The sequence below is a fragment of the Dermacentor variabilis genome, chromosome 6 (assembly GCF_050947875.1).
Source record: "Dermacentor variabilis isolate Ectoservices chromosome 6, ASM5094787v1, whole genome shotgun sequence".
Lineage (NCBI taxonomy): Eukaryota > Metazoa > Arthropoda > Arachnida > Ixodida > Ixodidae > Dermacentor > Dermacentor variabilis.
Genome location: NC_134573.1, coordinates 43338589 through 43351750, shown reverse-complemented (window position 1 = coordinate 43351750; position 13162 = coordinate 43338589). Strand labels below are relative to the sequence as shown.

The window sequence follows — 13162 nt, the reverse complement described above, 5'->3', positions numbered from 1 at the left end:
AGGGTGATATGCATATGCAGTTTTGCTCTTGGCTGAGCTTGCTCGACGGCAGTCAGCGAACAATGATAGCGCGGAGCGCGCTAAAGCAGTGGTGATATGGTGAGATGAAGCCACGCCTGTCAACATGTGCGCACCCTGCGCTCGCCACCTCCTCATTTCAAACACAGAGAACTGGGAAATGTTACGCGCCAGCGCCGCTCATTGTTATCAACGCAATATCATATTATAGAGATACCGTGAGTGTGCTGCTACGAAGGTCGTTTTATAACTGAGGTAAAGAGCCCTTAAAGGTACCATGTTTGCAGAAAGCAATATTTCATTTTTCAGCATAGTTCCCTTCCATCTCCACAGAATTCATCCAGCGGTGCTCCAATTTTCTTATCCCCTAAAAAAGTCTGGATGGCTCGATGCCTTTGAAGTAGTCAGTTACCACTGAGATAACCTCTTCATCTGAAGAAAATTTCTTTCCACCCAGCCAATTCCTCAGGTTTGGATAGGGGAAATAGTCGCATGGGGACAAATCCGGAGAATAGGGTAGATGAGGCACAAACTCGAAGCTAACTCGTGCAATTCAGACATTGCAGCAAGCTATTTCACCAAGCATTGTCTTGGTGAAAGAGGAGTTCTTTCCGTGCTAACTCAGGTAGTTCTGTGCACTATTTTTACTTTATCTAGGAGTGTTCCATATATGGTACTTTCATCGTTTTGCTATTTTGTACGTATTCTACAAAAATTATTCCTCGTGAATTTCAAAATACAGTCGCCATCACCTTTTCGGCTTCATTAGGCCCATTCATTGGGCCCATTCATTAGGCCCGTTCCATTGGTTTGACTGTTGTTTAGACTCTGGAATGTAATGATGTATCCACGTCTCGTCAATTGTCACAAATCGATTCCAAAAGCTTTGCGCACTGCGATCAAGCATCGACAAACACTGCTTCTAGATGTCTGCCCTCATGCGCCTTTGGTCGATCGTCAGCAGTCGCGGCACCCAATGTGCGCAGACCTCCTTCATCTGCAATTTCTCATGAAGAATATTGTGAACTCTATCTGCCGAGATGCCTACAATTCCAGCTTTGTCGCGTACCTTCACTCGGTGGTCTTCCATGATATTTCCATGAACTTTCGATACCCTTTCTGGCGTCGCGACCTCCATTGGACGCCCAGGACGTGCTTCAACTTGCGTCCAAGTTCGGCCATGTTTGAATCCATTTATACAGTAGTAAATGGGCTTAGTGATGACTTCGCACAACTCGGCTTTATTTGGGCAACCGTCCAGTGCTTTAAATAAGACGGTTTTATCACTGCTAGAAATTCACCTTATTTCATTATAGCGGGAATCACACAGCTCAGTGGCAATGGCTGTCAGAAGCTTACTAACTCTCGGTACCAGCGTAAACAAGTTCGGCCGTCGTACGAAGGGTGCTTCTTGCGCGCTGCCTTTAGAAAAACAGAATTGTAGCGCCATCTATTGTATTTTTACCATACTTATCTAAAGACCCTCGTATGTATCTACACAATCGGCGCAAGCAACCTGCCCCGCCTTTCTAAGCCTAGTCACGGACGTGTCTCCTCTTTCGGACAGTATCTGTCTATCCACCATTCCCTCGCAATGCAACGCAAAATTTAATAAATGGCGAATTATTTTAAAGCACATTTAGTGCACATAATCTACATCTTCAAATGCTGATAAACTACCATAAAGTGCTTAATAAAAATACACCAGAAAACATATCTTCTATACCTTACTTGCACAGGTAATGTACTAAGTGGAACGACAAACGAACGAAAGAGGGCACTGACGGTTTGGCCGCCTGATTCCTCCTCTTTCGGCCGCCTACGAGGTAACGTATGATGAGTGATGATAACCCAAGAATAAATCTGATGATGGTAACGTAAGTGATGATAACCCAAGAATAAATCTAGCTAAGCGAATGAAACTGCAGGCATGCCGAGAGTTGAACTTTATGTCTCGATAACATCGGTATCCATTGATATCCATCTAAGGGCGTCTCGAGAGCTCGCGGAGATGAGTATTTCCAAACTCTGGCCTGCCTGCATAGCACCCCCATTCTCCAGTTTTTCGAAGGAGACGAATGAGTTTTCGCTTTCAATTTAGGCAGGCTTGGCCGGCACATTAAAGGCTATTTAGTGCATATACGTCACTTTGATGCGGTGACTTTCTGCGATTTTATGACGTCGCGACGAAGTGGGCGCCGCTCGAAAAAAAAAGTTTACCAGTAGCGGAGGACTGATGGCGAAAAAGGCATAGATAATCAGAAACGAGCACTAACGCACGGGCTGCGCATAGAGGGCGTGCGCCGCCAATAGTTGGTTTGTGGTAAGTGGCAGAAATGGAATAGAAACAGTTGGGAATAGCTTCTAGCTCGTTGTAGTAACTAAGAGCTCGCCTCTCTAATTATCTTATGAGCCTTGAAGGTGTGACTCTAATTCACCCACGCTTTTGGAATCTCGCAGCAGGCGTAGCCTGTGTGTCCTTCGGCAAATTGCCAAAGAACCCTTAGAGCACAACATCCACGCGTAGAAACAGATTTTCACTCGGCCTCTGCCGCACAAATAGCTACTTAGCCATGCCAGTCGAGCCACTCAGAAACGTGCGCGACAAATGCCGTACGTGAGACAGCTCCTTACACAGCGATTCTGCCGCGGCAGGGTGTGAAGTGGCTGATAACAGACACACAAATTACCACTCCTTCCCATCGTGAAGGTGGTATCAGCCGCACGGCTGATACCACCTTCACGCCGTTCTAGGTGGATTGCTAACAAAACACGCCGTTCTAGGTGCCATGCGTTCCCACTGCCGCAACGGCGGCGACGCTCGTCGGCTCGTCGGCGCGGCTCGGGGATTGTGCCTCCAGGCACTACAGGATCTGGCATCTGCGTGTCAGTGTACCTGTCGCTGCTTTCCTATCTACGAGGCCGTGAACGAAAAACCGCAGTGATAGTGAAAGGGTGGAGCGTCCACCTCGTATGTATGTGGGAGGTACTGGGTACGACTCGTGGTGGCACCGGAAGCCTACTGCTTTTTTCTACTGTATAGAGATCTATTAAGACAGGGTACTTGGCTGTTTATAATCCTTCATGTTGAAAGGGGGCCCTATACTTCTTTGACAGGGTGTCTGGGAGCCCCATGTACACAGCTTCGGTGAAGCAGCCGAGCATCCGCCGCTGCTATGGAAGGCAGATCAGTGCTACTGCCGGGTGCCTACTGGCGTAATACGTGCAAGCGCCCACCCGCCCACGCGCTCGGAAACTACGGGAGTTCGAGACCCTTGCAAGGACACCCACTTATTGGGAGGTTGGCGGCATGTGGCCACCAGACTCATTTTGGTGCGTTAGCATTCTAAGCGTACTTCACGCAGTTTCCGAGGGCCATCTGTTTGTATCTATGTATGTTTGTGTGTAACCGCTTTCCCACCGACGTGGGTCACTGGGCAGTCCGTGGTCAGATGGGTAGCGCATCGTGCTGCTGGGATGAGGGAACAGGGTTTGAAACCAACCGTCCAGTCAACTTCGGTCACTGATTATCTAGCAATGTGTACACCTGTGCCACTGTTCAATGAACGTCTTTCACGCTGGCATGGCTAAGATGCTGGACTTAGTAGGCACCACTGTTCGAAGAAATTATGCGATGCCGACTTGGATCACTAGGTATGTTCGACTCGGTCTGTGCTGGCCTCCAATGAACCTACTTCATGGCAACTTGAGTCACTGGGTATGCTAGAGTAGGTGTGTGCTGCTCTCTAAAGAACGTCTTTGACGCCATCTTGGGTAACCAGGAATGTGTCACTCAGAATGTGCCGTGCAACATTGACGAAAAAGATCCCTTAAATTTATCCGATGCTGTGCAGAATCCAACCCAGGTCACAAGGCTTACTCACGGACGGCGACCCCCCGCTTTAGCAGGCTGTGCGACAAATGCGCTGGGTATGCATCGCTTTTCAATGAGAGCCTTTCACGTCAACATTTTCTTGAGCTGCGCCATGAATGCACTTGGTATGTGCCACTCTTTAATCTGCTGCTCGCCAACTTGGGTCACTGAGAGAGACAGAGAGAGAGACAAAAGAGGAGCAAAGACAGGGCGGTTAGCCAGTGTAACGGGAGGGAACAATTCTCAGCGTTCGCAGGCACCAGCGCGCCATAGTTCTTGTCTCGGAAGCCACGCACGAACTTCCCGACAATGCCACAACATGGTGCAGCTTGTCCAGAAAGATTCGCGAGACAGAAGGCCGTTTGCGTGACGTGACGCACCAATGACGCGCACGGTGCGCCATGTATTTTGGAGGCAATGCGCAGGCTTCGCGGTGGTGGCACTAGATGGCGCTGACTGTTCTTAAGGACGCGCGAAAGAGGAATCCCACTGCAATAAACGCCTAATACAAAACTCGTTTCTACGGTGGCAATGCGTTGTGTCGCTATATTTATTCAGTGCTAAATGCAGTACCATCGACAATTGTCGTGAGATGGGCTTCAGCGAAGTTCTTTCGCGGCTGTTTCTGTAACGAAATTCGACGTGCCGACATGCTGCTTCGTGCCACATTGCAAGAGGGGTGTCTGCACATATAGTTTCAGCCGTAATGCTGGCAAGTGCACCAAGCTCACATGTGAATTCGGCCGCGAAATAGGCGTGTAGACCGTTCGCCCGTGTTTCACAATAATCGTAACAGGTAAATGCAGAAGCTTTAATTGCAAGTCCCTCCGATATATCTAAAATAATATGAACAGCATACACGCCCAGTTATCCGTTTTTGGCCAATATGAGCTACTACATTCTCGTAATCATCTGCGGCATTTGCCCAAGCCGTGTAAGGGACAACAGTCACCTTCCTCGGGGAAATCAAAAGAACATATTTTACAAAAGCCGACGCTTCAAACATGGCAAAAAAACATGCCTATCAAGAAAAAGACCGCATCTTGAATCTGCCGCTTCACCAAGACAACTTCCTACGTTACACTGACCCAGGAATGAGACCGAAAATTCCACAACTTCCTCGACACTTACAGACATTGTACCATCGTCTTCGACTGAACGTGGCATATACGAACAATTATCTGTACCGCATAGGACTTACCACTAACCCATACTGTGATAACTGTCGCAACTTAGAGACAATTGAGCACATATTACTAGAATGCCCCGCGTACCGCGACGAGAGACAATTTTTTGAGCACCAAATGTACACGATTTGCCACGAACCGTTAACGTTACCGAGCATCTTAGGTCCAATGCCTGGCCCTTCAAAACAGCGACGGGTTTTGGATTTATTATTCAAATACCTGACTGAAATTGGTCAAATAGGAAAGCTTTAAAAATTGCATCCTTCTATACAAAAGCCTAATTTACCCGCCATGTCACCTGTAAATATTAGTATCAGGTCCACTCGGACATTTCATATATATTTTTATCCTCGTTTTCTCCCACTCTCTTCGGGAATCTTTTAATCCCATTCCCCATCCCTATACAGAGTAGCATGCCAGCGGTTACATACGCGCCGGCAAAATTCTCTGTTTTTCTAATAAAGAGCCCTCTCTCTCTCTCTCTCTCGGGGAAAGGGTGAGATGCCGGGTAACGGTGACTGCGAGAAGCTGAACCGATCATGTGATCGAATACGCTTGATTTTGCGAGGTCACACTTTCGCTGTACTGTGGTCTCGCAGGATCGCGCACGCCAGCACATAAGATATCGCAGCATGCTGCACTCCTCGGTTTACATGGCTCTTTTCCTAATAGTTTGCTTTGACGGAATCCTGAATGACAAAGAAGTTGTAGCTCCTGTAGTCAAGGCCTCTCTGCATCGCTGCTTTTGCTTTGTTGTAGTTAACGACGCGTTCATCGTGCAGGCGCAGGAACATGCCAAGGTGTTCTACCCATTTCAATGCGGGAAACGAAGCTTGTTTTAGAGGCTATGAGGGGAAGACACTTAGTGTACGTGAGGGCCCTGCAGTCCATTAAACGAAATCTGTAGCATAGCGCCTGTATCCCACGAACAACTTTTCTACGCTCATCTTGGGCTCACACGCACGTATATTCTTTACAATGATGGCGGAAACATAATGTTGCCAAGTGCGCGCGCATAAATGTTGCCATTATTAAAAAGGTTGACAGCCTCAGGGCCCTTACACTTGACCCGTTAGGCGATCGCGCTGCTGTACCAGGGGCAGAATTCACTGTTCTTAGCTCTGCCAGACGCGTCGAGTATCTGTCGTCCGCTCACCAGGTACTGGCGACCCGACGAGTGCGCAGGCTATGGTATCCAGGCTTGCAGCGCGACCGCTTGGGGTGCAAATGCGATATGGTGCCAAATCTATCACACCGTCACGTGCAACTGCATGCATCAATGCACTATCCCTGCGGTAAGCTGCGCGAAGAGCCTGGGGAGAGGCATTGCCGGCGCTGACTTCGCGCCCAACTGTGGCCGATCTGTTTAGTTTAAGAATTATGCCCAGTATATTGTTGTTTGAAGGACAGCAGGAAAGCATACCTGCCACAAACTACAGCACAAACAACACACCTGACCGCTACCTATCACAGCCTGTATAAAGCGGTGACATTTAAGACCACACGCAGTCAGTGACGAAACAAGTTATGATGTCTCTTTAGCAGCGGAGCCTTGAACCTCGCACAGTCGCGGTTGTGCTGTTTTAATTGCTAACAGTGGGTCCTTATAAGGACGAAAGATGAGGAGGACGCCGACAGAAATGAAGTTTTAAAGGAAAGAAAATATGTATCAATGTTTTCCGTACCCTACGAAACATTCATGCTTTTATTCTGTTTTGTCGCAGCCTGTTGCGATCAGCCCCGGGGAGAATGCGAGCACCGCTTGGAGAACGAGCTATTATCTTCTCTATGTCTTCGAAGTCTATGCACTGCCCCGGAAGCCTCGGAGTCTATACACTGAAATGGTCCAACCGAACTGCCCGTCACCACACCTCCCTTCAGAGTTCATTCCGCTCAATGTCCTTAATTTTCTTTTTCCATCTTCAATCCAGACAACAGAAGCTATCTTCAAACTTTTGATTTCAGGATGCCTTCGTATAAAAGTAATTTCCTCGTTGCGGTCGCGTCAAAACGTTACCAATGCAACGGTTTATCAATCCCACTACCTCGCGCGCAGTAGTACCAGAGACTTGTTATTCCGCTGCGCCAGTGACGGTTTATAGCACTCACCGGGAACTCAAATCCAGCGAGGAACAGCGTCATCAAGAACTGAGGGTAGTTCTCGAGGCTGCACGAGGCAAGCAATAGACGCCACATTTAGATAAGGCGCGTAATTTGTATGAATAGAGTAAATACAAATTGTAAGTACCCAGATAAAGGTATCGTAGTAGCAATGCAATGAAATTGTATGCTACACTCGTAAAACATTGCACCCTTTGGGATGTATATTTGTCCAAGAACACATGATTCCAAACTTTGCTTTCTACCATTCATTAATGCAAGGGGCCTGTGGGAGTTGATTAACGCATTTCCACTCAATAAACCCGCATGTTATGGCCGAATAAGAGCCCAAGACAAAGTACAATTTCCTTCATCTACAAAACGTACTTCTGTTGAATGGTTATTTCGAAACAGGCATACTCCCGAAATGTTTAAAGACCTGAGTAATTAGACGAATTTATGAGAAAGGTAGTAAACTAGATGAAAATAACTGTAGACCAATTGCAATAATCAACGTGTTGACGCGTATAATGGATAAATTTCTTTACACTTGCACGATATCCTTCTGCGATAAATTTGATATTCTGACTCCTTCCCAACACGGTTTTACACGTAGTCGAAGTACAATTGACCTACTTGAAGAATGTAACGATTTTATATGTAAAGGCATTGATAAATATAGTGTTATGCTGGGGCTTTTCTTAGATTTGACAAGAGCTTTTAAAACAATAGAATACAACATCATGTTATCAAGCTAGAACGTGTTGGTTTCCGAGGTCGTTATTCGAAATTATTTTCGAATTATTTGTCAAACCGTCTGCATGTTGTTTCTATAAAAGAAACATATGGTGATTTTACATCAATTAGATATGGTTTACCTCAAAGGTCTGTTCCGGGACCTCTTTTATTTAACATTTGCGTGAATGATATAGCCAATATACAACTGAATGCTGCAAGCTTTCAATGTGTTGATGACGTTACACGACTTCACACGAATCGTATTCAGAGGCCGTAAAACTACTTCAAAAGGACAGAATACGTGTGGTTGATTGGTAAATGCTAACCAAATATATTTAAACAATGAAAAAACTACCTTGATATGTTTTAGAAATACTCATAAGGCTGTTAACCTAGACCTGCCCATTAAATTACATGGTTCGCAATGCTTATCTTGTTCTATCTTGCTCTTGCGTGTGTCTGCCGTTATCTCTTTCTGTTAAGTACCTTGGAGTTCATATGGACGAGCGTATGCTGTGGGATGTTCCCATTGAGTAAGTAATGAAACGTTTACGAACAGTAGCAACACAGTTACACACGCTTAAATTTAACGCCCATCTTAAGTTGCGAAGGTTAGCTTTTAGTGCTCTGGGCCAGTGAGTGCTCAAATATGGTATTTCAGTTTATGGTTCCTGGACACAGACGAAAGTCGATCGAGAGGATAAGTTATTAGGATATTTGCAAGGACATCGTATGGTACTGCTTATGATTGTTCAGACAATAACGCAAGAAGTAACATTACAGGTGTCGGAACTTTCCCGGATGTGTTTTTTGCAAGCGATACTTCTGCGCGATATTTTCTCGAATCTTCACTAAATAATACAGAGTAAACCGAAAATGCTTAGTAAAACATACCATTATAATTTACTGCACATATATGCGTACTACGGTAAAAGGCGTTGCGAATGTTACGTTCCTTTTTATTTTAACCAGTTGACCAAAGAAATCATTGGAGAACATTCACAACACGAAGCCAAACAACAAATTAAAGCATAATTGCTTTCTGGCTAAAATATTTGTTGGCATTGTGTTTTTAATGTAAGTGTTGCTATCATTAATTTCACTTTTGTCTCGTAAACAATGAAAATATTGTGTTCATTTTAGGTATGTTTCGTTAAATTTTTTTACCAGATACCGGAGAAATAACGGGAGAGCAATCAAGCCAAAAATTAAACCGATTGTTTTCTTTATTCGCTACTAAGGCAGCCAAAGATTAGTGTACTTTTGAAGATGATTGCTCCATGGATATATATGTTGTACTTCTGCCTTCAAAGGAGCGAGCTAACGCCTCCTGTCTGGCGTGACCCACCGTCAAGCGAGTTGCGATTATGTGGGCACGAAATATCTAACATGTGAGCTGCTGAAATAAATATGTATGTATGTATGTATGTATGTATGTATGTATGTATGTATGTATGTATGTATGTATGTATGTATGTATGTATGTATGTATGTATGTATGTATGTATGTATGTATGTATGTATGTATGTATGTATGTATGTATGTATGTTGGAAACAGTAACGTCATGTTCCTTGCTTGCGTTTCTTGAGAACTCGGCGCTTCCTACTTTGCTGTCGAGAATGCTGTGTCATGCTGATAACGCGCGAGCGATTCGTGACTTGGAAGTACCGGGCTTGCAGCGTTAAAAAAGGAAATGCGGGCAAAACTCATGACGATTATCGTTGTGGGAACAAGATAAGCCCCAAAATGTGTAATTTTTTAAAAGCGTCGGCAGCATCAACAAAGAAGCAAGAGATTTAATTGGATACACGTACGCCGCACATGGGAGGGGGGAAAGAAAAAAAAGCGCCTTTCCTAAGTTTCTACCGTTTGAATGCCCAAATTCTGCGATGAAAAAAAATTAATTATGGGGTTTTACGTGCCAAAACCACTTTCTGATTATGAGGCACGCCGTAGTGGAGGACTCCGGAAATTTCGACCACCTGTGGTTCCTTAACGTGCACCTAAATCTAACACTGGTGTTTTCGCATTTCGCCCCCATTGAAATGCGGCCGCCGTGGCCGGTATTCGATCCCGCGGCCTCGTGCTCAGCAGCCCAACACCATAGCCACTGAGCAACCACGGCGGGTCAATTCTGTGATGAGAAGAAGAGAACAAAAATTATTTTTGAGACAAAACGGCCAACAACAAATGAAGTTCTAGTGGTGACATGGCAGTAGGGAGTCCCGGGCCACTTTCAACCACCAAGGGTCTTTATCATGAGCCCAGATATATATATATATATATATATATATGTATGTATTGCTGCAGGAAGAAAGCAGGCCCACGAGTGTAAAATAATGTATATTTACACGTGAAGTTAATGGCGTTCAGGCAACTGCCAGACTTCGTCTTCCTCTCGTCCAATCCAACTTCTTCGTTCCCTTCACCGTAACATCACCCTCCCGGCGGAGTAGCTCCGTCCCGGGGCAAGTTATATAGCATCATTTAATGGGGGGACATAGGGCGTCAGCCTGGTGACGTGAACAACATCGCTGGTGACGTTGGGAGGCACTGAAGGCTGACCGACTGGGGCAATCCCGTATGTCACGTCGGACAGTTGGCGTAAGGTCTGGTACGGACCAGAATAACGGCAAAGTAGTTTTTCCGACAAGCCGACGCGACGTGAAGGTGTCCAGAGAAGGACAAGGGAACCAGGTGAAAAATGGGAGTCTCGGTGCCGAAGGTCGCAGCGTCGCTTTTGAGAAGCTTGCGAGACTGCGAGGCGATGACGGGCGACTTCTCGGGCCTGGGCGGCTAAGTCAATAGCATCGCGAGCGTAACCAGTGCTGGGTGATTGTACTGCGGAAGGTAGCAACATGTCAAAGGGCAAGGTGGGGTCGCGGCCATACAACAGGTAAAATGGTGAAAATCCGGCAGTGTCGTGAAGGGACGAGTTGTATGCGAAAGTGATGTATGGTAAAGCGACGTCGCAGTCGCGGTGATCGCCGGAAACGTACATGGCCAGCATCTCAGTTAGCGTGTGATTGAGTCGCTCGGTGAGGCCGTTCGTTTGAGGGTGGTACGCGGTAGCAATCTGGTGTTCTGTAGAACAGGAGCGGAGCAGATCGTCGACGACCTTGGATAGAAAGTCGTGGCCGCGATCCGTCAGCAACTGGTGAAGGGCGCCGTGGTGCAGGATGACGTCATATAGTAAGAAGTCGGCGACATCTGTAGCGCAGCTGGTTGGTAGCGCTCGTGCGATGGCATATCCCGTGGCATACTCGGTTGCTACAGCAATCCATTTGTTTCCTTTGATGGAAATTGGAAAGGCGCCAAGGAGGTCTAGGCCCACCCGGAAGAAGGGCTCTGTAGGGATATCAATTGGTTGCAGCAAACCAGCGGGAGGCATAGCAGGCGTCTTCCGGCGCTGACACAGGTCGCAAGAAGCGACATAACGTCGCACAGAGCGATAAATGCCGGGCCAGAAGAAGCGTCGCCGCAGGCGGTCGTATGTACGAGTGATGCCCAGATATCCCGCAGTAGGAGCATCGTGAACTTGCTGGAGCACGGCTAGTCGAAGGTGCTTGGGAACGACTAGGAGGAGCTCCGGGCCGTCAGGACGAACGCTACGACGGTATAAAGTTCCATCGCGCAAGGTGAACATCCGGAGGGACTGGTCATTGGGCGAGGAGCTTAGGCGTTCATAAGTGTTCGAAGAACAGGATCTTTGCGCTGCTCGTCGCCAATATGGAGGAAGCCGGAGATGGATAGAACACTGATGTCCGAGTCTGCATCGGTATCGTCCGGTTGATCCACGGGATTGCGGGACAGGCAGTCAGCGTCTTTATGCAGGCGCCCTGATTTATACATAATAGAAAATGTATATTCTTGTAGACGCAAGGCCCAAAGTGCAAGTCGTCCAGTTGGGTCCTTCAAAGAGGAGAGCCAGCAGAGAGCGTGATGATCGGTTACGACGCAGAAGCTCCGACCAAAAAGGTACGGCCGAAATTTCGCGACCGCCCATACGAGCGCGATACATTCTCTCTCAGTAATGGAGTAATTTCGCTCGGGCGTGGAAAGAAGGCGGCTAGCGTAAGCGATGACACGGTCTTGGCCCTGTTGACGCTGAGCGAGGACAGCGCCGATGCCATGACCACTCGCGTCAGTTCGTACTTCAGTGGGCGCCGAAGGGTCAAAGTTGTAAGCCGCTCAATAAGGGTAGAAAAGGCTTTCTCCTGCAGAGGTCCCCAAGAGAAAGAGACGTCTTTCTTAAGAAAGTCAGTGAGAGGGTGAGCGATGTCGGCAAAATTTTTCACAAATCGCCGGAAATAAGAGCATAAGCCCAGAAAACTACGTACATCGTTTGTGGAACAAGGTACAGGAAAATTTCGCACGGCGTGAACTTTCTGTGGATCAGGTTGGATTCCGGCGGCGTTTACGAGATGGCCGAGCAGGTTAATTTCACGACGACCGAAAGGGCACTTGGAGGAGTTTAGCTGAAGGCCAGCCCTGCGAAACACGGAGAGTATGGTTGTGAGGCGCCGCAGATGGCTCTCAAAGTTCGGCGAAAACACAATCACATCGTCGAGGTAACAGAGGCATGTAGACCACTTGAAGCCGCGCAAGAGAGAGTCCATCATGCGCTCGAATGTAGCTGGCGCATTGCATAATCCAAAGGGCATGACTTTAAATTGGTACAGACCGTCCTGTGTGATGAAGGCGGTTTTCTCGCGGTCCATCTCATCGACGCTAATCTGCCAATAACCGGAGCGAAGGTCAATTGATGAAAAGTATTGGGATCCGTGAAGGCAGTCAAGAGCGTCATCAATGCGAGGCAGGGGATAAACATCCTTCTTTGTTATCCTGTTGAGGTGACGGTAGTGAACGCAGAAGCGCCACGAGGGCAGAGTGTTTCGAAAGGAAGTCGAGGCCGAGAATTAGGTTGTGCGGACAGTGTTCAAGGACGATAAATAGAACAACGGTATAATGGCCACCAATGCTCACACGTGCTGTGAACATTCCAAGGACAGGTACAGTACTCCCATCGGCGACTCGCACAGTGCCCAGTACGGCGGGTGTCAGAACCTTCTTGAGCCTTCGGCGGAGAGCAGCGCTCATAACTGAAAGCTGCGCTCTTGTATCAACGAGAGATCTACCAGGAACGCCATCAACTTCAATGTCCAGTAGGTTTCCACATGTAGGCAGGGTCAACAGAGGATTTGTGGGCCGGGTCGTAGTTGCAGCTTTACCTCCGGAAGCTG

At 47.2% G+C, this 13162-nt stretch overlaps 1 protein-coding gene across 2 annotated transcripts in view; it reads right to left on the bottom strand.

Moving 5' to 3' along the window:
• Positions 1-13162, bottom strand: part of LOC142584141 (glutathione S-transferase 3, mitochondrial-like) — a 59469-nt gene that overhangs the window by 18033 nt on the left and 28274 nt on the right. The window contains exon 4 of one of the 2 annotated variants that reach the window (XM_075694314.1): positions 7189-7246. The exons of the other annotated variant lie outside the window; for it this stretch is intronic. Coding sequence (XP_075550429.1) covers positions 7189-7246 — 58 coding nt within the window. The remainder of the gene's footprint in view (positions 1-7188; positions 7247-13162) is intronic. 2 annotated transcript variants of the gene reach the window in all.